The 22,623-nt window shown below is 40.0% G+C and overlaps 1 protein-coding gene across 2 annotated transcripts in view; it reads left to right on the top strand.

Moving 5' to 3' along the window:
- Positions 1-7,759: 7,759 nt before the first annotated feature.
- CHN1 (chimerin 1) overlaps positions 7,760-22,623 on the top strand; it is a 177,242-nt gene continuing 162,378 nt past the window's right edge. The window contains exons 1-2 of one of the 2 annotated variants that reach the window (XM_065881173.1): positions 7,760-7,943; positions 8,074-8,270. In XM_065881173.1, the coding sequence (XP_065737245.1) occupies positions 8,252-8,270 (19 nt within the window). In that variant the 5' untranslated portion in view covers positions 7,760-7,943; positions 8,074-8,251. The remainder of the gene's footprint in view (positions 7,944-8,073; positions 8,271-22,623) is intronic. The other variant, XM_065881174.1, reaches the window with a different exon arrangement.

Here is a 22,623-nt window from a genome sequence, read left to right as displayed (position 1 = left end):
AACCTATTCTACACACAGATCTCAGATTCATCCTTCTGAAGGTCAGCACGGACCATAGCACTGCACAGATATTTACCCTGGTTTCCCAGCATCTATACCAGCAATCTCCAAAGTAGAGTGTGCATACCCCAAGGGATATGCAAGATTTCCACTGTCTCATGGAAAGAAAAAGTAGAACTTCTATGTATAGGTATTATTTTTCTAAATGAGGAGAAAATTAAGCTTTATTAGTATTTTATGTACAGCACAGATTCCCTTACTCAGTTTGTATGTTGGAAAACCCCATATCACATGCGTTATGTGCAACTTATCCTGAGGGAGGAAAGGGAGTTCCATGATGAGGTGGGGTTGACAATGCAGTTGACTCATCTTTTCTCATTTGGCTCATTGCAACTTACTACTATTTACGTGACCAAGTTAATTGGATTTATGGGTTTGTTATACGCTTTTTAACTAAGCTTTACCAAGTGGACAGCTGTCTTAAAAAATCCTTTCAAAGAAACCATGCTCTGAAAATCATACTAACAATACTAACACAAGTAAACATAAAATAAATGGCAGAACCTACATGACTCCTATACTTGGTGCAAGCCCTTTGTCAGCCAGAAGTAAAATAATGATGACATAGTAAGATCTCACTGGAAGTTGACCAAAAAATCAGAAATTATCAAAAAGACTTTATTTATTTTTAATTTTTATTTTTGGCTGCATTGGGTCTTCATTGCTGCGTGCGGGCTTTCTCTAGTTGCGGCGAGCGGGGCCTACTCTTTGTTGCGTTGAGCGGGCTTCTCATTGCAGTGGCTTCTCTTGCTGCAGAGCACGGGGTCTAGGCGCGTGAGCTTCAGTAGTCTTGGTGCATGGGCTCAGTAGTTGTGGTACGCGGGTCCTAGAGCACGCGGGCTTCAGTAGTTTCAGAGCAGAGGCCCAGTAGTTGTGGCTCGTGGGCTCTAGAGTGCAGGCTCAGTAGTTGTGGCACACAGGCTTAGTTGCTCTGTGGCATGTGGGATCCTCCTGGACCAGGGTTCAAACCTGTGTCCCCTGCACTGGCAGGGGGATTCTTAACCACTGCGCCACCAGGGAAGTCCCTCAAAAAGACTTTAAAATATGGATTTATATCATTAATGATAAACCTCACCTTAAGAGTATATTGTGCTCTTACGCCTTAAGTTGTAAGCTTACAGCAATATCACACACACACACACACACACACACATTGGTGGGTACTCAATTTGTTACTGGAAAATAAGGCAATAAAAAATTTGAGACCAGGGACTTCCCTGATGGTCCAGCGGTTAAGATTCCATGCTTCCACTGCAGGGGACACGGGTTCCATCCCTGGTTGGGGAATTAAGATTCTGATCCCACATGCCATGCAGCACGACCAAAAAGTGTAAAAAAAAAAAAAAACAAGTTGAGACCAGAGTTTTACACAATGCATTTAAACTTCTTGTTGCCTCAAGTTCTTGTAAAAAGCTGGCAGGGTTCAGATAACATAATAAGCATCAGTGCAACAGCTTGGCCTTCTACATATGTCCCTAGCCTCTTCTCCCGTGAGTCCTTGCTACAGCTAAACTGTCCTGCCTGCCATTCTTCTCTTATGATTGCCTACCTCTTTCCTCTTATCTAAACCTCACCTCTCCCTTTCTTTCTTCTGTTTGCCTAATTCCTGTCCATACCTCAAAGCTTCTTTCCTCACGAAGACTTCATCTATCACATCAGCTGAAAATAATCTTTCTCTCTTCTGAACTCCCATGATATTTTATCTGTACACCTCTTGTGGCCCTGTCATTGTCCCATTTATGACTCATCCCCAGGGGCTGCAAATTTTTAAAGATCTGGATACATGTTTGATACATTGTTGACTCCTCTGCCAGAATCTAGCATAATGCCTGGTATATCACAAGTACTCAGTAAATATTTGTTGATTGGATGAAGGATGGATGGATAAATTCCAATCAGTACATTGTCTTAAATGTTTAATACAAGTCCTATTTTACAATAGTATACAAAGGAGCTTTGCGAAATATCCATCACTGGGGTAGACAAGGTTTGAGCCCAGACTGTGTTTTTAATCATGGAAATACACTTCCCTCTTTTTCAGCTCTGTTATTCAATTAGAGATTATGTAATTCTCACCCAGAGTTCATAGCTATTTTGCTGATTTATAACTCACAATGTAATCAACTTGAATAAGTCATCTTATTGTGGACACCCACATTAACCCGAAAAACCATGGCCATGTTAGGGATATTTGATTTGTAGCCGAATCTTCTTATACCCCCTTGAAAACAAAATCTGGCAGAAATCCAACTGCTCAAGTCAAATAGACTTTTAGCTACACTGTGCATTAGTTATGCCTGGTGACCTCAGAAAAATACACACAAATGGAAATGCTGGCTTAAAGTACTATAACATGATTATAGTTCAGAACAAAAACTTTTACTTGTGAGGAGCCATAATTGCTGTACTTTTTATCTGGTGTGTATTGGAAAACGTATTTGATTTTAAACCCATAGAAAAATTTCTAAAAGCTCTGCTAGACTATTTACCAGGAAATAAGTATTCTTTTAAACGTGTTTTCAAAACAAATTAAAAACAGACCTCTTTTACCCTTTTTTTCCTGATCACTTGAAACCAGTGGTCACTTTGATCTGTCAAAATAAATTCTACCACAAAATTTCAGTGGCTTTCAGAAGATTCTAACCTAGGGTTCATAGTAATATCTGTGGTCCTATCACCTACTGAACTAAAATTTCTTCTTCAAGCTGAGCAATTAACAAGAAATCCATTACCCTGGGTTAGGGATAGAAAACCTTTTCATTCTGCTTTTGAATTTCAATTTCCTCTCTCTTCATACCCTTACACACACACACACACACACACACACACACACGGCCCTTCTACAACATTGGAAGTGCTATAATGAAGACTGAGCAAACACTGTTCTGTAATGTGCAACTCTTCAGTAATATGCAATTCCAAACTGGTGCCCCACCGGCCAATAGCCGCCTCCCCTTTTAGCATAATTTTGGTGGGATTATCTTCTGCTACTATAAGAAGCACTATGGAGGGGAACTGAAAAACTTTTCAATTCGTAAGGAAACTTACGTATTTTTCAAATTTTACTTCATTTCTAAGATCCAAAATTACTCTTATGGATAAAATTTAGACACCCTCTGGTGGTCAGTAGAATACAATTAACTCTCGTAAACATTAATTTGAATTATCTAAGCTTGAAGGCCAATTTTACAGCTTATGACATAAACATTCTTTTTTTTCCCTAAATAGCTTCATGGTCTAAATCCTTAAATTCAGAGTAAATGCTGCCTCTGTTACAAAGCAAATGGCCTTGCCCAGTGAAAGTGCTATTTATGAATCATGAAATTCCATGCAAACATCAGGTAAGCCTCAGATAAAAGGGAGGGGGATTCATCCAGATTAAGTGTTTAAGGAAAACATTATTAAAAACAGACCAGGGCTTCCCTGGTGGCGCAGTGGTTGAGAGTCCGCCTCAGGCGACACGGGTTCGTGCCCCGGTCCGGGGAAGATCCCACATGCCGGAGCGGCTGGTTCCGTGAGCCATGGCCGCTGAGGCTGCGCGTCCGGAGCCTGTGCTCCACAAAGGGAGAGGCCACTAACAGTGAGAGGCCTGCGTACCGCAAAAAAACAAAACAAAAAAACCCAGACCAAATCTACTCTAAATGAATCCACACTATGGAAATAAATACTTCAACTGGTAACATAAACATAGGAGAGAATGTCACATATTGTGAATTTTTTATTTTTTAAATTTTTTGGCCGTGGCTCATGGCACGCGGGATCTTAGTTCCCTGACCAAGGATGGAACCCGTACCCCCTGTAGTGGAAGCTTGGAGTCTTGACGACCAGACTGCCAGGTTAGTCCCTATAGTGAATATTTTAAATAAATAATTTAAACCTTAATCAGTATAACTGAGGAGGAATAGAAGAATTTTCTATCACAGCAGAAATACACTCTGATTTTTTCAACAGCAAACCTTCTGCACTATTTTGGGAACTGTGCTAATAGCACTGGTATTCCTAGTGCTTAAAGCTGTGTTGACATGATAAAGTGCTATAATTTTAACTTGTTATTGTGAGGCAGAAACTGCCTAATTAATTTCTGTTTCATTCAAAACTGAGGAACAAATCAATGTTTACCAATGGGAATGAAGCTAAATGAGTAACAAAAAGGAAACCCAAAACACTTGTGATAAGTCATTAGTTTAAAATGTAGAAAAAAATTTTCAAGGGTTGTCTAAGTTCTGTTTAGTCAACAAAACTTAAATAAAAATGGGAAACCATTTTTAGTAGATTTGAAATGGATTGTTTGGTGCATCTTTTTAATTTTAATCTTGTTAAACCTGAAAAAAAGGTTGCTCTCTATACAAGAAATATAACGTCAGTATAACACAGTGCAGATGAAATCACAGTATCAGTGTTTTAATAAAATATAACTTCTTAGTCATACTAGGTATTTATGAAACTGTAACATAAGATGCTTAAATTCACTAGATATACCAACACTGAAATATATTGAATATTCAAATAAAAAAGTCTTCTGTTTTATCCATAATCCAGTTGATTTATATATTTTTAAAATGTCATAGAATGACAGCCAAACCTAAAAGGAACATTAGAGATAACTTAGTCCCGTTCCTTTATTTTACAAATGAGGAAGGTAAGAACCAGAAAGAGTATAACATAGGTCTGAAAATCGAACAACCATTTAGCAACAGAGCAGACAAATCTGGCCCTTCTAGGTGCTTACATTTTAAGCACAAAATTAAATCTTTGAATGGAAACATAAATGTTTTGAAAAGGCAATTCATTTTTTGCCCTGTTAACAAACAGTCTAAGGCACCACCCATAATAATCACCCCCAAGTGGTTAACACCCTTCCTTACATTGAATCTGTAGCAGAAAGCCTACTCCTTAATTTCCAGCTAAGTGAGAAAAGAAACACTCTATTCCTCATTGGATAATACAATATTATAAAAATGAATACTATTTTCAAGACATAGCACTTTGATCAAGTATAGAAAGCATTTTGTTAGAGGATAAAACCATTAGGAAGTCAATTGAAAGAAAGACTGTGGGAAGCTAGATGCTTAAAAAGGGAAACACGGCAACATTCAGCTGTATTGTTTTAAATAGTACAGTATCCTAAAAACATCTTGGTGTGTGTGTGTGTGTGTGTGTGTGTGTGTGTGTGTGTGTGTGTGTTGGGTGTGGGGGTGATAAGACTTGTATGGAAAAGAGGAAGGGGAGGGGAAGATGGTCCCCACCTGAGCCCAAGCTGAGACTGTCACTAGGATTCAGCTGTGATCAGCCATAACTAGTGAGTGTAAAGGTGGTCCAGCCAAAGCTTGGCTGTACAATGGGAGGCTAAGTCTGAGCACAGGACTGTTAATTTCCCTCTGACTCACCCCTAGGATATCTCTCCAAAGCATAGAGAGAATTACCAACAAGCTGAGCTGTAGCATCAAAACCTTGATGCTCTGTTACCTCTCAAAGAGAGCTTAACAAAGAGGGAGAAAAGCGCCTCTTAGCCTGATTAGGCACATGGTTGGGAGTTGAAGAGCACATGAAGAAAGATTCTTTTGGACAAAATTCAACTTCCCAAACTACAAGAAGACCCAAACATGTAAAATGGTTGAGGAAAAAACACCCCCCCTTGCAACTCTGCTTCTAATACTAAACAGAGTTTTCTTTTAAAATTCAAACCATGTACCCTGTATATAGGTGGGGGGTGGAGAGTGGGAGAGGTGGTCAGGGAGAACACCAGATGCCTAAGATTTTCCTATTAGTTTTGCCACTATATAGGTGTACACACCTGGGAAACTCTTTTGACCACTGCACCCTCAGATTCCTTACCTGTATATTGGGGGGTTTGGTCCCTTTCTGTTCAAAATTCCATGCTTCTATATGAAAGGGGAATTTAAAAAAATTTTAATTATAAAGGCAAAAACTTTCCTAGATTAAAAAGGATATCTGGAAGCTAACCTAAGGTCCCTGAATAACTATAATCCCCCTGAAATTGTGTGAAAAAAGTTTGGTGGCTGTATGTATACACATAAACATTTTTCTAGGAAGAGAGACAGTATTTTCATTGACCCTCAAAGGAAAATTAGGTACCCAAAAGTTTGGGGACCTCTGATTGAGAGAGTAAATGGTGTTTTTAGTTTTTGCTTGAGCAGATCAGCAGCAAGCTTTACACGGTTCTAAAGTCTGTCCCACAAAGCCTTCTTGAGTGTCTCATTTATCTTCATGAGCTGTGTGTTTGTAATTTTTCATGAGCAGAAAGCCTGTTCAAAATCGAGTCCTTTTCATTAAAGATTTAAAATTCTGGGGATTTCAAGATTTATTCTGATATTAGTGGCTAAAGGAGAGCCCTTTTACTACACCAGAAGATTTCAGACATATAGCATCTTAAATATTTGCCCACTGATGTTGAATTATTTTACTATTTCTTTTTCTCTTGAGGTAACTGACGTGAAACAAAAGGCTGGCTCCTCCTTCCAACCTGCTTTTCTTTTTCTTCTGATCTTTGAGTCTGCTGTGAAAGGATGATGAATTAACTGTGGTTCTATTTGAAGTAGTAATTTTCATTTTTATAACGATTTTGATCCTCAAGATAAATTAAATAGAAGATATTGATATAATATTCTTAAAAGAATTAGTTGAAAAGTAGAGAGAAGAGGAAAATGACATTAGGGAACCTGAGGAACTGAAAGAGGAAAGATGCAGCCAGGAAGAAATGAGAACCAAAGGGAAAATCTACATGATTAGATGCTGAAATAGTATCAAATCCCTAAGCAGAGAAACAAGAAAAAAGGAGGGTTAAAAACAAAAACAAAAGCAAAACAAACCCCCCAGGAAACAATCATAGCAACTAGGGAATACTGAATTTTTTAATACATTCAATGAAAACGACAAAAACCATCATAACGGAGCTTTTCAGTAACATCTTTTGCCTGATAATCTCAAGGCGTTATATGGCTTCTCGTTTAATTAAGGCAAGGACAGAGGCGATCAGAGAACATCACAGAAAGAGGGGTGCTGCCAGTGATTAACAGATAAATGCAAAAAGCTCAGGGGAACAATCTTTTGTGGTAAAGAAGTGCCAATCGGCGAGAAATGTTGATTTTTTTCCTGAGGCAATATCAAAGAGGTGTAAAGAAGAAAATTAGGTTTAAGCACTTAAAACAAATGATTTTAGGTATTCTCAGATGCTTTTTAACGGACGACAGTCTGACCAGAACTATTCTTACTGACTCCTAAGTCCCAATGGAGAGGAAAGCAACATTCAGTGCTTCTGTTCGACTCTAGGCTCCCTTCCTGGAGTCCTATAGCTTCACGTCAAGGGCTCCAGACTCTCCGTTAACCCCGGAGGCGCCGGGGGAGAGATATATCCTCAAACGAACCCGATCCCCAGATGACCCTGGCTGGGTCCTTGTGTTCACGGAGCATCCTCCAGTGACTCTTCTTTCGAGTAACAGCTCCTCTCTGCGCCTCCACAAATCCCATTTAAGAAAAAACCGGGGATTTCGGCTAAAACGCACACCGCCCCGCCCCTCCCTGGCTACAAGAGGCCGCCTCCCGGGCGGCCCAGGCGGCTCCCAGCGGCACAGGGCAGGAGGGGCGCGCGTCCCCGGCGCCCGCGCGCGCCCGTTGCCATGGGAACGCACAGGGCTACGCCGCCCTAGGGGGAGACGGGAGGAGGCGCGGCGGCGGATCCTGTGGGAGACGCTATCGCAAGATGGCGTCTGCGAGGCCGCGGGATGCAGAGTGAGCGCGCCCCGCCGGGGGCTCTGCGAGACTGCTCCTCTCCCCGCCGCCGCCGCCGCCGCCGCCGCCGCCGCCACTGCGGCGCCGCCTCTCCTCCTGCCATTGCGCCGCGGCCAAGCTTCCCCGCCTCGCAGGTACCGGCACCCGCGCGCGCTCCGCGTAGTGCACAGATGGCAGCGACAAGTGCCGGCTCGCCGAGGGCTAGCGGGTCCCCCCTTGTCCGGATGCGCCTGACAATAACGCGTAAATAACTTTTTCTTGCAGCGGTGCCCTGCCTCCCGGCCTGCAGCCTCCTCGCGCGCCAGCAACCCCACCACGCCCCTCCGACTACCCGCTCCCTCCGAGGTGTGAGCGCATCGGGCCGATGCGGTGATCTCCGGCCGGCCTGGGAGGAGCGCGTGGACCGGCGGGCGGCGGCGAGCAGTTGCCAAGCGCCTTTACAATGGCCCTGACCCTGTTTGGTAAGTGCAGCCCTTTGGCCGCGCCGCCGCAGGTGGGCCGCGCCGCGGGGCTCGAGGGCGGGTGCCGGGGCGCCTGGGGAGGGGACGCCGCAGGCGGTGTCGGCCGCGGGCCGGGGCCGCTGACTTGGGCCGCTCGGGGCGCCGGGCTCGCTCCCTCGCGCCTCTCCCATTGTTTCCTCTCCAGGCAGGGCCGATGGGCGTGTGCTCCCCTTGCCAATTCTGGGCAGGGAGGCTCTGAGGTCCTGGGTGTTTTGTAAACGGAGGATTCTCTAAGATGCCAACTTGGGAGCGAAGTTAGCTGGTTGTTTCCAAACCTATGTTTCTCAAGTCTGTAAATAAAGGTCCTGGAAAGTTTATTCATTTTGAACAAGATGTCTGTGCATCCCAGCCTCCCTGGAATTGTCAAATGCCTGTGTTGATTCCTGTTGGATTTTGGGGGAATTTTTTGGACCCGGTATATTCCTTTGGAAACAAGAATGAGTGGTGAATTTATTTTAGTATTTGCTAAAATTGAAAATGTTGCTCTAACAAATAGAGTAGACAGAAGAAAGTTGGTACTGAAGATAAGTAGTCTCAGGTGAATATCTTTGAGTATTTTAGGAAAGTGTTATTTCTGTGGTGTAATTACTGTAACATTGTTTCAGTGGTTAAGACTTAAAGGTTTTTTTGTTTTGTTTTGTTTTTCCCCAGAGTCTGTAATGACAATGGGTTGGAAAGAAGGACTGAAAAAATACTTTATTTTCTTTTACAGAAACAAACTGTGGTACTTACGTACTTTGCTTTAAGAAAACTCAGTATGTGAAAATTTAGATAATCAAAGTATTCAGTTTTTCAAAGGAGAAAAGTCTTATGATATGTACCTGATAGCTACAAGGACAGTCTTAGTGAGTTACTCACAATATCAAGTTTCCAGTTACATTTTAATAATGTCATTTGATCAAGCACTTTACAGGCATCACATACCACAATGCTTTTTGATGTAAATACTTCAGAGTGAATTAATCTGCTGAAATTAAAGAATTACTTTTAGTTAACAATCTTATTTTTCAAATTAAATTTAGACCCAGAGAGGTTATTTCCCAAGGTCACATGGCCCTTTTGTGGCAAAACTGAGCCTAGGACATAGTCTGTCAATCTTCAGTCTGGGACTATGCTTACTTGGCCCAAATACCCACAGTACTAGAAATGACATTTCTTACTTGGTGGTTCTCCATGAGTGTTTTAAAAATGTTTCTTCTTTCTCTGAAAGAAATAATAAAAATCTCTTGTTTTTCAATACCTTGTATCAAATATGCATTGCTTAGTAGAAGCATTTCCTTAAGTGTGGACTTTTTTGGTATAGAAGTTAAAAATGATGGCTTTACTCGTAGTTGATATTTTCTTTTGAAGAAGCATTTATCTTACATTGTTGTAGCTAATACATAGTAGTAAAATCTACTGCAGTAAATTCTCTTTAAAACTGTTTTTGACTTTCCTTCCTAAAGAGAGTCTGCATTTTCAAGGTTTGTTTTCAAAGATAAGATTTACGAATCAACGACTTTTAAAAGACTGACATTCTCGATGAATAAAACAGATAAATTGGGGAGACATGGAGTACGTGATGAGGCTCTTTTAAATGGATTCCTAAATTATTAAATCTTTAACTATTGAGGTAGAGGTGAGGAATGGAAGAGCATGGAATTTGACCTCTAGAAGAAGGTATAAGAAACCACTCCCACCCCTCAGGATGAATAAAATATCTTTAAAATTTTAAAGTCATCTTGCGGGAATATAGAATTTAGTTTGCAAAATCCAATTTGGTTACAATTTTTAAGAACATTCCTCTGTTGTAAAGCAAAGTATATCTGTGTGCAGAGGCTGTTTTCTCAGTAATGATTAGAGCAGCAGTTGATCTCAAGAGTGTGGCTGCACACCACTCATCAGTCATCTGAGATGTCGGTTAAAAATGTAGATTCCTTTGCCCAGAGACCCACGGAATCTGCAGTTTTGTTATTTTTATTCATTTTTTATTTATTTTAACATCTTTATTGGAATATAATTGCTTTACAATGGTGTATTAGTTTCTACTGTATAACAAAGTGAATCAGCTATACATATACATATATCCCCATATCTCTTCCCTCTTGTGTCTCCCTCCCTCCCTCCCTCACTGTCCCACCCCTCTAGGTGGTCACAAGGCACTGAGCTGATCTCCCTGTGCTATGCAGCTATGTATATATGTCCATGCCACTCTCTCACTTCGTCCCAGCTTACCCTTCCCCCTCCCCATGTCCTCAAGTCCATTCTGTACGTCTGCGTCTTTATTCCTGTCCTGCCCCTAGGTTCTTCATAACTTTTTTTTTATATTCCATATATATGTGTTAGCATACGGTATTTGTTTTTCTCTGACTTACATCGCTCTGTATGACAGACACTAGGTCCATCCACCTCCCTACAAATAATTCAATTTCGTTTCTTTTTATGGCTGAGTAATATTCCATTGTATATATGTGCTACATCTTCTTTATCCATTCATCTGTCGATGGACACTTAGGTTGCTTCCATGTCCTGGCTATTGTAAATAGAGCAGCAATGAACATCTCTGTGTCATTCCAATTTTAGTATATGTGCTGCTGAAGTGAGCACGAATCTGCATTTTTAGAGGAAGGGGATTTTAAAGGAACTCCTCTGTGATTCTAAGGCCCATTCAAGTTTAAGGACTATTATATTAATGATAAATACTAGATTTGCTCAAACTTGCCCAGTTCAAAATAGCTTTTTGAATATGTTAAGAGCAGTCCCCAAGGGTTAGAAGAAATAGATTTTATTTTAGATATTGCTATTTAACTAATTGGTCTTGGTCAGAAGTACCTCATATCCCTTCTTAATAACCAACCTAGAACCGAGGAACAATGAAATAAAGTTCTAAGAGCTGGTGAAGAGAAGGTAGGAACAAGAAACTAGACAGGTGTGACTTTGCAGCCATCAAGGTCAGAGCTCCATAGAGTTTCTACCTAAGCCTCCCCAAAGTAACTACTGCCAGAGCTGAGGAAAAAGCATCCTGTCGGGTCATCCCTTGGCAGGAGTTTCTGTCATTTATAGCTAAACAGAGCTCTGGTTTATAGCCCAGCCAACTGATGAGATTGGGAACTCAGGTGCACTTCAGCTAGGCTAGCTAAACCTGAATAACTCTCTTCTCCACCTGGGTAGAATTGGCTCTGACATTGCCCCTGCTCCCTGCCTTTTTTTCTTCTTACCATTTATTTACCGTCATCACTGCCATAGATCACTTCTAATATTTAGGATTACACTGTAATTTCTTACATTCTTCCCTCACACTTTTCTACTGCCATGGAAACCTTTCATTATGCTGCTCTTTTTGGCATCTTTCACTATCCTGACACACCTGCCATGGGCATCTTGGCAGAGATCCTTTGGAACAGTTAAATGGGAATGGAGTATTCTTTGTGGTACAGTTAGGAAATGTTCTGATTTCCATTACTGTCCTGGCATTAAAATGTATTTTTAAAAAGACAGCTGTATATTTTCAGTATGATTTATTTGACAAAAAGCTAATTTTATAGGAAACTCCCACTTGAATACACTCTCTGCTGAAATTTTAATTTTTCAGACATTGCTCATCAAGGAATGTGAGAGGGAGTTACCTAAGCAGCAGGGTGCTCCGATGGTGAGAGCCCAGATACTTTTTTTTAGAATGTTTCATCTTTTCAGCTGTCATTAAAATCACCATCCTTATTTAAGTACTTGTGCATATTCCTTCTTTAACTGGTGTAAAAAAGTTAACATCTCAGCTTAAATTTTTTTTCTTTTAAAGTTTGCAGGCTTGGTACTATGTAAGAGAGATAAAAGAATTATAGTTGTTATATCTCTGATAGTCACCATCTGTGTACAGTGTAAGAGGAATGTTGGTTATGCAGTCTTTTGAGGCACATCTGCCCCTGCAAATAACCATCCTACAAGCATTCTAATCTTTGAAGATAGAAGATAGTGATATGTGTAATTACAAACATCTGACACAGTTGTCAAGAAGAGTTTCAGTTTCTTTTAGATCAGTATTTTTCAACCTTTCTTTAAAATCACCCTCTGTAAGAAGCCTTTTAGAATTTTTTCTTAATTGTTCTCTCCATGAGACTCTGTTTATGGACTGTATGTTTGTCTGCTTTATGCATAAAAAGAGTAAAGTTTTTTGACTCCCAGAAGCTAAGTTTTGCTCCCTTGAGGGCAATCTTACCCCCATTGAGAATACATGTTTTAGACTAATCTAAAGCAATCATAAGATAATTAGTTAGGCAGAAAAATACTGTTTGGTTGTGCTTTATATGTCATATAATAATAGTTCTGAAGGAATGACTTAAGGACAGTAAGCTATATGTTTTTCGCCAGATTGATTTAACTTAAGTATTAACAGTTTGGTCCATCTTTTTTTTTTTTTTTTTTTTGCGGTACGCGGGCCTCTAACTGTTGTGGCCTCTCCCGTTGCCGAGCACAGGCTCCGGGCGCACAGGCTCAGTGGCCATGGCCCACGGGCCCAGCCGCTCCATGGCATGTGGGATCTTCCCGGACCCGGGCACGAACCCATGTCCCCTGCATCGGCAGGCGGACTCTCAGCCACTGCGCCACCACGGAAGCCCAGTTTGGTTCATCTTGAGAGCAGCCGTGACACAGAGTTCCTTGCTGGGGCTGGGGTTTGTGTGCAGCTTTTCTCAAAAGTCCCTCTAGTAATGATAATATCCTTTGATATGGGTAATTGATGTTTGCTCACTCTTATAAAGTATCAGTAACAGCACCTTTAAAGAACGTTTTGTCTGCAATATATAATCTAAAAGAAGTCAGTGAACTTGCTTTGCAAACCCGATGAAAGACAAATTCTCGAGTCTGGCCTTAACAACCAATTACCGGTCATAAGTCATTCTTACATAGAAAATGATTCCCATAAACTTTGATTTTTTTATTTATTAATATCCTACTGTACTTAAAAAACAGAGTAGGAGAAACTAAGAAAGCAGAATGATGTAACCATATTTCATACTGAACACTGATATTAAAAAAATCATGTCTGTCAAAATAAAGTTACAAATATACATTCCTAATTTAGCTCCTTATATTTAAAAAGCAGGATGAGTACTTTGTGAACATACTAAAACCACTGCTTTGTGTACTCTAAAAGGGTGAATTTTATGGTATGTGATTTCATCTCAATATAAGATTGTATTAATAGAATGATGGGGGAGGGTAGGAAATCAGGTTGAATAGAAGGAAAATTTACTTCACTTAAACTGTAAAAACAGAAAATACTATTTTTATTTATTTTTAATTTGTTGCTATTGTTGTTGAGTAACAGCTAATTTGTTCAGGATATAAGCTGATCACTTTTGTTCCAGCATCTTCTTTTGCACAGAATCTTGCACACATTAGGCAGTCAAAAGATACTTGCCAAATTGAATTAATGTTTGTCTTGTAACTTTCTATATTATATTCAAAACCATAAAATAATGTCTGACGCCAAACCGTTAGATTAAAAGAGCCAGACACCATGGATTGCAAATAGAAAAAACTTCATTCAGAAAATACTATTTTTAAAAGAGTGGTTTTACATACCGGAAGCTTTAGACCTCTCCATGTTTTTAGAAAGTTTTTTTTTTTTTTTTGTTCCCCAAGGAACAAATAACAAACTTAAAAATTGATACGTTAAGATACCCCTACCTGTTTTGAACGGTTGTTTTAAATTTAGAAAAGCAGGCACTTCTTGGAAAGACTTATTGCCAGACAATGGAGTAGTTTGGGGAAGAAGGGAAGATGAGTCAGGCCAGGCCTGCCGCCAGCAGCTTGGTGGCGTGGGACCACCTCATTGTGTTTCATCCATCTGTGCTGAAAGTGGTTCCTTTCCCTTTCCACTCAGACTTTTAACCTTTGGATTTCATTGGACCTTGTATATTTCACAGTGTAAAGCAAGAAGAAAAAGGATGTTGTCCAAGAAACATGATCTTCACTGGAATAGATTTTTATGACCACAAACTTGACATTTCAGAAACGGAACGTGTCCTCTTTAAACTGCTAATCTTTCCTGATTTTCCCATTTCTGCGATTAACACATAGCTTCAGCCTTTATTCTTTCTGTCATATACTTTTTATACAGAATGTTGTTTTTCAGCTCCTTAATGGCTGTGAGATTACTTTGTCAGAGATGATTTTAGGATTTGAAGTAGCTTGTAATAGGTGGGACAGACAACAGGTATGTGGGTAGATGTGCATTTGAGGGTTATGTAAACATCTGCCTGACTGAAATATTTCCCCTGCAGGCCTTTTATGGCGAATGAATTTTACACCATTATATTAAAATTAAAGCATGATTTTTTTAGCGTATTACCTGTAAAGAATAACATGCTAAATATAGATACTTATCTTCATATAGCATGGAAGAATGATTTTAATTTATGGACTGAAGACCTTAAAGTAGTAAGACAAACAAGTGATTTGACCGGGGGAGCTACACTGTAAGAGAAAAGAAAGTGGTGGAAGTGTTTGTTTGGAGGGTGGGGCACTACTAAGAGGGACGTGTGTTGTAGGTGGTGGTGTAATAAGCAAAGCAGTATAAAAGCTCAGGACATCTGGGGTGAGGGTGAAGGAGTGGATGATACAGTGGGAGAAGGAAGCAGAAACAAGAAACCTACTCTTTCATAATTTTCCTAAGGAGTAGCTGTGTAGCCTGGGGTGTGTTTTCCTATTTAGTGATTCGTTTACTCATCTGTTTGATGAATCGAGGGCCTAATATGTGCGAGGTATATATTAGTTCCTGTCCTCAGGAACTTATATATGCAGTGGATGGTGACAGAGAAAAATGTATAATGTGCCAGGGGGCTAATGCTGTGAACAAAAATGAAGCAGGGTGAAGAGGATGGGGCTAGCTATGCCGCAGAGTGGTCAGGGAAGGCCTCACAGCAAAGGTGGATTTTGAGCAGAGACTAGAAGGAAGTAAGAGAAAGAGTCCTGTGAAAATGGGGAATCACCTCGTGGAACAGGCTTTAAGGCAGGGATGTGCTCAACAGTTTTGAGAAACAGGAAGAAGGGCAACATGGCTGGAGCAGAGTGAGCTGGGGAAGTGCTAGGAGGTGAAGGCAAAGAGACACCTGGGGGAGGAGGAGTGTTGGGGTCACAGATTCTGTAGGGCCCTGACCGTAAAGCATGGTAAGGACTTCAGATTTTACTCTGAGTGAGATGGGAAGCTCGTGGAGGATACTTCCATAGCATGAAGTGCAGAGGAAAGGGCTTAGATTTTGGAGTAAGAGAGCTACATTTAGTCCTTTCTCTGCCAAGTGTCAGCTCTAAATCCTAGTCTCATTTTCCTTATATGTAAACAGGGGCTATTAATTCCCTTAACATGGTGGTTGAAGATACATAGTAGCTAATATTGTTACTAATATTATTATGATAACTATTAGCAAAGATCCAAGATACCAACAGAGTTTCTCTGTTTTTTTCACAAGTCTGTTGACCCACTTGAAAAAGTGGTTCTGCAATATTTCTGTTTGTATGTGTGGCTAAATATATGTCACATTCCACTGTAGACTTTGTCTGAGAATGCTCTGGTAGAGATCTGGTTCAGGGAGGTACAGGGAAGAGCAGAGAGATTTCTGATAGTGCTGGGCACTTGGTACTTTCTAGTGTACTCTGAAAATGTAAAAAATACACTGGCCAAGGCTTACTTCTCTCTTGGGAGGTAATCCAGAATATAGTCAGATCTAGCCCCAGCCCCCATGACACTTAAAGTATATCAAGGACTGTGAGCTCAATGGCTGGCACGTAGTAGGTGCTCAGTCCAAGTTTATTGAGTGAATAAGTGAATGAGCGAAGAATAAACGTGACAGTGGACTGTCACTCTATACACTTATCCTGTGAACAACCTTGAATCAGTTTAAACACTTATCTTTTTTCTTCCTTTATTATTTTGGGTTGTTCTTGCTTATTGTATTAGCGTCTATAATTGGAAATTCACACCTGCCTCTTAGAAATTTATTAGTCTAACAATTCACTTCCCTACCTGAAATCCTCCAGCGAGTCCCCATCACCATTAAGATTAAGTCCAAATTCCCTAGTTTGCATATAAGGCTGTCAAGATAGGACTGCTGCTGGGAGTTCCCTGGTGGCCTAGTGGTTAGGATTCCGGGCTTTCACTGCGGTGGCCTGCGTTCAATCCCAACCACAAGCCACTCAGTGAGGCCACAGAAAAGGGTAGGACTGCTGCTTACCTACTTATTTGGCCTCATATCTTATCCCCTCCTCAGAGGCTGTGCTTCAGGCATGCTGAAGGACTTGAAGTTTCCAGAAGGGACTGTACCCAACATGGCTTTGGCATCATTGCTCAAGCCCTTCTTTGCCCCACTCCCCTCTACGCATCTCACAAAACTCAGCTTGAATAGTCATCTCTTCTATGTGGTCTTTGTGGGTTAGTTACACCTTTTCTGCATCCATAGTGCTGTATATATGTCTCTGCCCTGCCACTTTTCATGTGGTGATATAATGGTTAGTTTATATTGTCCTATCTTCCCCATTAGGTGAAGTTCTTTAATGGGAAAGCTATGGATTTCTTTCTGTCCTTTTAACAACTGCCACTGTGATGCAGCCACTCAATAGCTAAACAATAAAGGTTTCAATGAATGTATGATGTTACAGTAGTCTACTGTATTCCTTAAATTTGGAAGTTAATTTTAAGGCCCAAGTCCATATGATACACACTCTCTATTTATCATAATTCTTTTGTTCATTTCTTCATTTTTAAAAAAATTTGGTAAATGTGCCATCATACCATCCCTTGGTTCCATACTCTAATATGGAACCCCCAACTGGAAGCTCGCAAAGGCTTGAATCAAATGGAAATCTCTCTGGGAGCAGATTCTTTGAGGTTTAAATATAGTATTACTAAGCATCCGCAGATGTTTCTAAATTATTTGGTGTAATTAGATAACAAATTCCGCTTCATTAAACTATTGTTCCTTTTCATTTCAATAGTACAAAGGAATTGCACATAAATTAGCTTGGTTTGTTTGTGCTTTACCCTCACAGTAGCGAACGTAATCAAATTGAATAGGAATTCAGTATGAAAATGGCTAACTTAACCTTTTAGAGGTCAGAAAATAAAAACAATATAATCCTTCTCTCATTATAATAAATTTGTGTGCTACATGAGCATTCCTATTAGTTTTCGTATATTCATTAGAAGAGCAGATAAAAGCAACTGTTTCAGCATTCATATTTTTAAGTGGAAAGAAAAGGAAAATTTTACTTATTAACACCTCTCATTGTCCCAGAAAGAATTTGAGGTGGTTTCCAAAAAGATACAATGCAAGAGGATTAAAAACAGTAAGTGTGGGAATTCGTTTTTCTCTGTCTTGTATCATTAGTTCCTTCCTCTCCCCTGAATCCTGGATCATTTCCCTCTGATTACAGCCATGCTTTCCTATTCGGTATGAGGGCGTTAGAACCCTCTCATGCCATCCTGAGTTATTAGTGGCCCGCTTCTTACCAGAGGTCTGTTGAAATGACATTCTGTATACACCTCCCCCCTCTACGCTCTATCTTCTCAGCCACCATATTTTATCATTATTGGTTATGAGACATTTGTGAATGTCATTAATCCCTAGTGAAAAAAAGATTGACAACTGTGAAAGGAGAAACTTTTCTGATGTTTGTTGAAACAAGGAAGACTTTCTTCAAGACTATTGCAATAGGTGTCAAGACTATCACAATAGGAGAGAGAGATCAGGCTTAACTCCAAATATAAGAACAAGTGGGGATTTATAGTCAAGGAGCAGATTGGTGGGGGGGTGATCAGTGGATGGAAAATTACTAAGAGGAGATGAGGATAGGGGGAGTTCTTGTTAAACTGACCTAACAGGATTCTTGCTGAGGGCAGGCCAGGTGGTCAAATATCAAGGGCCGGGGGTGAGGAATTTTTTTAAAATTAATTAATTAATTTATTTATGGCTGTGTTGGGGCTTCGTTACTGCGCATGGGCTTTCTGTAGTCTAGCCCTCTCTTTGTGTTGAGTGGAGGCTACTTTGCGTTGCGGTGCGAGGTACTCTCATTATGGTGGCTTCTGTAGTTGTGGAACATGGGCTCTAGAGTGCAGGCTCAGTAGTTGTGGTGCATGGGCTTAGTTGCTCCGTGGCATGTGGGATTTTCCCGGACCAGGGCTCGAACCTGTGTCCCCTCCATTGGCAGGCAGATTCTTAACCACTGCGCCACCAGGGAAGCCCCGGGGTGGGGGGTGGGGGGCGGGTGAGGAATTTGATTAGGTATCAGGAGGGATCAGGTATCAAGGGTGTGGGATTCTTTCTAAAGTGACTTAGAATTGCTAAAACTGGGCAGTGCAGGCCTGGCAAGGCCAGGGGTCAAGGTTGAGCCCTTTAGAAATGGAATTAGAGGAGCCTAACTAAAGTTTGGTCAAGAAGAGCCTCCATTCTGCTGCTGTTTGGAAGTGCTTTATCAATTCATAGCCAGTAAACTGTGGCTTCTCCATGTTGTCATGTTTGATCTTTTTGCACTATTTGCTATTTTTTTTTTTTTTTTTTTTTTTGCAGTACGCGGGCCTCTCACTGTTGTGGCCTCTTCCATTGCAGAGCACAGGGTCCGGACGCCCAGGCCCAGCGGCCATGGCTCACGGGCCCAGCCGCTCCGCGGCATGTGGGATCTTCCCGGACCAGGGCACGAACCCCTGTCCCCTGCATCGGCAGGCGGACTCTCAACCACTGCGCCACCAGGGAAGCCCCCACTATTTGCTATTTTTGATTGCCTCTTTCTTCTTGAAACTTTTTTCTTGCCTTTCAGACATTGTATTCTCTAGCTATTCTTTTCTTCCCTTTCACTGTTCCTCAGTTCTCTCTTGTTTGCTCCCCTGTTACTGCTTTTCAGGAATGGACCTTCCTTTCTCACTTGGGAATATATAGACTTCAGCAGTGAGTATTGTGTGGGTGATTCCCAAGTCTCCATCTCCAGCTCTGCCCTTCCATACCCTCCAAATCGCTATCAGGATTTCCTGCGGACATTTCTGACTCCACACGTTCCCAGCCCCAAATCCTTAGCTTTTGTCCTTCTGTCCTCCCTCCCCTTGCCTCTAGTACCCAATCAGCTGCTAACTCTTGCAGCTTGATCTCTGCAATAGCTTCCGTTCTGTTCCTTTCTCTATTTCCAGCTCTTGCTCTGCCTTTCGTTTCAGTACCGCAATCCATACCCTCCGCCTCCTGCCACCCATTCAGAAGGAATCTCTTCATCTTCTGAATTCTTTATCATTTTATCCATGAATCTCCTGTGACATTTGTCAATGTGTTCCTTTCACAGTAGTAATGTATCTTTATCATATGTTTTCTAGGCTGATGGTTCCTTTAAGGGAAGAGTCATTCTCATTTCTGTACTCCTTACCATGCTTGGCACAGTGCTTCACATATAGCAGGTGCTCAAAAAATATTTAAGTGAATAAAAGAGTTATTAAACCACAGTACTTCCATAGTTGAACAGTTTCCAGGGTAGAAATATAAAGCATTCTCTAATTTTTTCTATAACTTTATAATACTTTAAACAAGTTAACAATAGTAAGCATATCTCAGAATCTCATATATTGTTTTTGTTGTCTGATGATCTTATTTTCAGTCTTTAAAGGAAGAAATGCATATATTCCTGCAGTATTGATACATGTCAAGGGCAGATATGTCATTTACTTTGTGATTGGTTGCTTTTGTTAGCTTGACTTGTTCCAAAAGTTTCTGGTGAAATTCTGGTTGAATTTATACTGCTTTTTATTCTGTAAAAATCCTCTTAATCCTGGAGAAGGGACACTAAACAGTAGATACTACACACACAGGGCTTGTTAATTTAGGTTGTTTTGCTGGTTCCTTTAATGTTGCATTGTGTCCAGTATTCACCTGAAAACAGAATACTCTCCCTCCTTGTGGAGAGACCGTGCTAAAAGTAAGAGAAATGATGGGTTCTCCTGATTTCATATATGTTCTCTGCTCTTTTAGACTTTCTTAGGCCATTAGCAAGGAGATGGTGAAGAGCCCTACCTTGTTCAAGCTCCCTTTCAGGACTTGGTGGGTTAGCCAAGTTCACAGGACATTTGTATATTAGTCCGCTATTTGGAAACTGGCTTATTAAGTGTTTCTAAAGTTGCTGAATAGAAGTCACTAAGCAGTGGACCAAAAAGCTAATGCTAGTGATTGTTTTTCAGAATGTGCTGAAACCTAAAAAGAAAGATGAAGTCTGTGGTTTATAGGACATTTCATGTATTGACAGTAATACTTCATTTAATTGTGAAAAATTTTTTTATGAAAATGATTTTGCCACTCCTATAAGTCGCTTTTGGTGAGCCTACCTATTTAAGTCTTTGGATGACATTTGTTAATATTCTCAGATTTAGATGTTATAAAAATGCTCATTATATATGTGTGCAAAATATGTAGTTAAAGATGAGAGCCATAAAAGCAAAGTTCGTGTGCTTTTTCTTCATCATTACGTTGAAAAGTGAACCAGAGACTTTTAAGTTATATTTTTTGAATGAGAAATGATTCTCAACTTGTCAGTTCACTCTTTTAGTTGAACTTAAAAGGATAAATTATTTCTAAAGAACAAGAAAAAAGAACAAAATGGATTAATCATACAGTAATAAAAAGAAAGGAGGAAACAGACGTTGCTCTACAGTAGGGAGACTTGCAGAATACGTCGAGGCCTGTCATCCTGAATTTTCCAGACAGATGGCTCTGCAGTTCTCTGGAGAGACAAGAGCCTCTTTCTTGGGCCGCCCCTGCCCCACCTGCTGTTCTGCGTTTCTCCAGACAGAGGAGCTCTTGCTCTCTCTTTTTTCTCAGTCTTTCACACAACCTGGGGAAGGATGGGAGGGAAGGAGCAGTGATTGCACACGCAGATTCCTTGTTTCTCTGGGGTGAGACCTCATTCAGCTCCAGGTGCCTTTTGACTTCACTCCTCTAATCAAAACTTCTCTCATTTCATCTTGTTTTTCAGTTATCATAATTGACCTTAGGGAAAACAGAGGCATTTGAAAACTTAAAAATGATATTTTGAAGTAATTTTCACTTAATCAAAAGTTAATAAAAGTCTCTACAGAAAATATCCAGCGTTTCAGGTCCTGTAATAAGCCATTTTCCGTTACCAGGAGAAGAAGGAGCATTAACGTATGCTACGTTTATTAATGTTAGATAATTTGCAAAAGATCTGTCCCAAGTAGTCTTTTTCATTAGTAAGCTTACATTTAAAATAAATGGGCACTTTTTTTTTTTAACCAGGGAATGAGAGAGATCTTACAATGTAAACTACAACTCTTTGATGAAATAAATTTTAAAAAATTTTATTTTATATTGAAGTATAGTTAGTTGATTAACAATGTTGTGTTAGTTCCAGGTGTACAGCAGAGTGATTCACTTATACATATACATGTATCTATTCTTTTTCAAATTCTTTTCCCATTTAGGTTATTACAGAATACTGAGCAGAGGGATAGATTGGGAGTTTGGGATTGACATGTACACACTGCTATATTTAAAATAGGTAACCGCAAGGACCTACTGTATAGCACAGGGAACTCTGCTCAAAATGGGCACTTTTAATATGTTGCTTACTATGTATTTTCAGCCGCCATAATTAGATGGCAAGGTACAATTTTTATTTATTTTAAAATTTAAACAGAAGGCTTATGGAAATATAATTAAGCTCCATTTAATTAGTAATCCCTAGATTGAGAGATCAAGAATTTATAATATCTAAATTTTTTTATTGAGAAAATGCAGCCACTTTTAATAATAAATTCTCTCAATCAGCACTTTTTCAAACTTACATCATGATTTTAAGGCAGACTTAGAAATGGTAATATAAACTGAAATGAGTGAAGTCTACCACTTTAAACTCTCATGTTCTATATTTCTGATCTATTTCCTTAAGTTATATCCATCTGAAACTTTTTCCTAATTATAAAAATACACTGTTAATGCTGAAAACTTGAATGAACTGGTATATTTAACACTGTATTATCATTTTACATACTCTTTTCTAAAGAAAGCAAACCAAAGATGAAATTTAATAGTCTTCACGTTTTATTTTCCAGTGCCTTATTATAAAAAGATTCATAGCTCCTGAGAAAGCTGCTGTAGAAATAATGTTGTCTATCACATTGTCACAAGGCAACTAAAATATTATGGTAGTTATGTTGTAAATAGTCATTTATAAAACTCTAATAAGAAAAAAGTCATCGTGGTGGGCCAAAGAAAACATATTTTGGGGTTGGTGGTGAAGCAACTCCAGGCCACTATGTAAATTTAGAATATTAATATTTCATCTTTAATATTATATG

The sequence above is a fragment of the Phocoena phocoena genome, chromosome 7, assembly GCF_963924675.1.
Source record: "Phocoena phocoena chromosome 7, mPhoPho1.1, whole genome shotgun sequence".
NCBI lineage: Eukaryota > Metazoa > Chordata > Mammalia > Artiodactyla > Phocoenidae > Phocoena > Phocoena phocoena.
The sequence above is the reverse complement of the archived record's forward strand: the minus strand, read 5'-3'. Positions and strand labels throughout refer to the sequence as shown.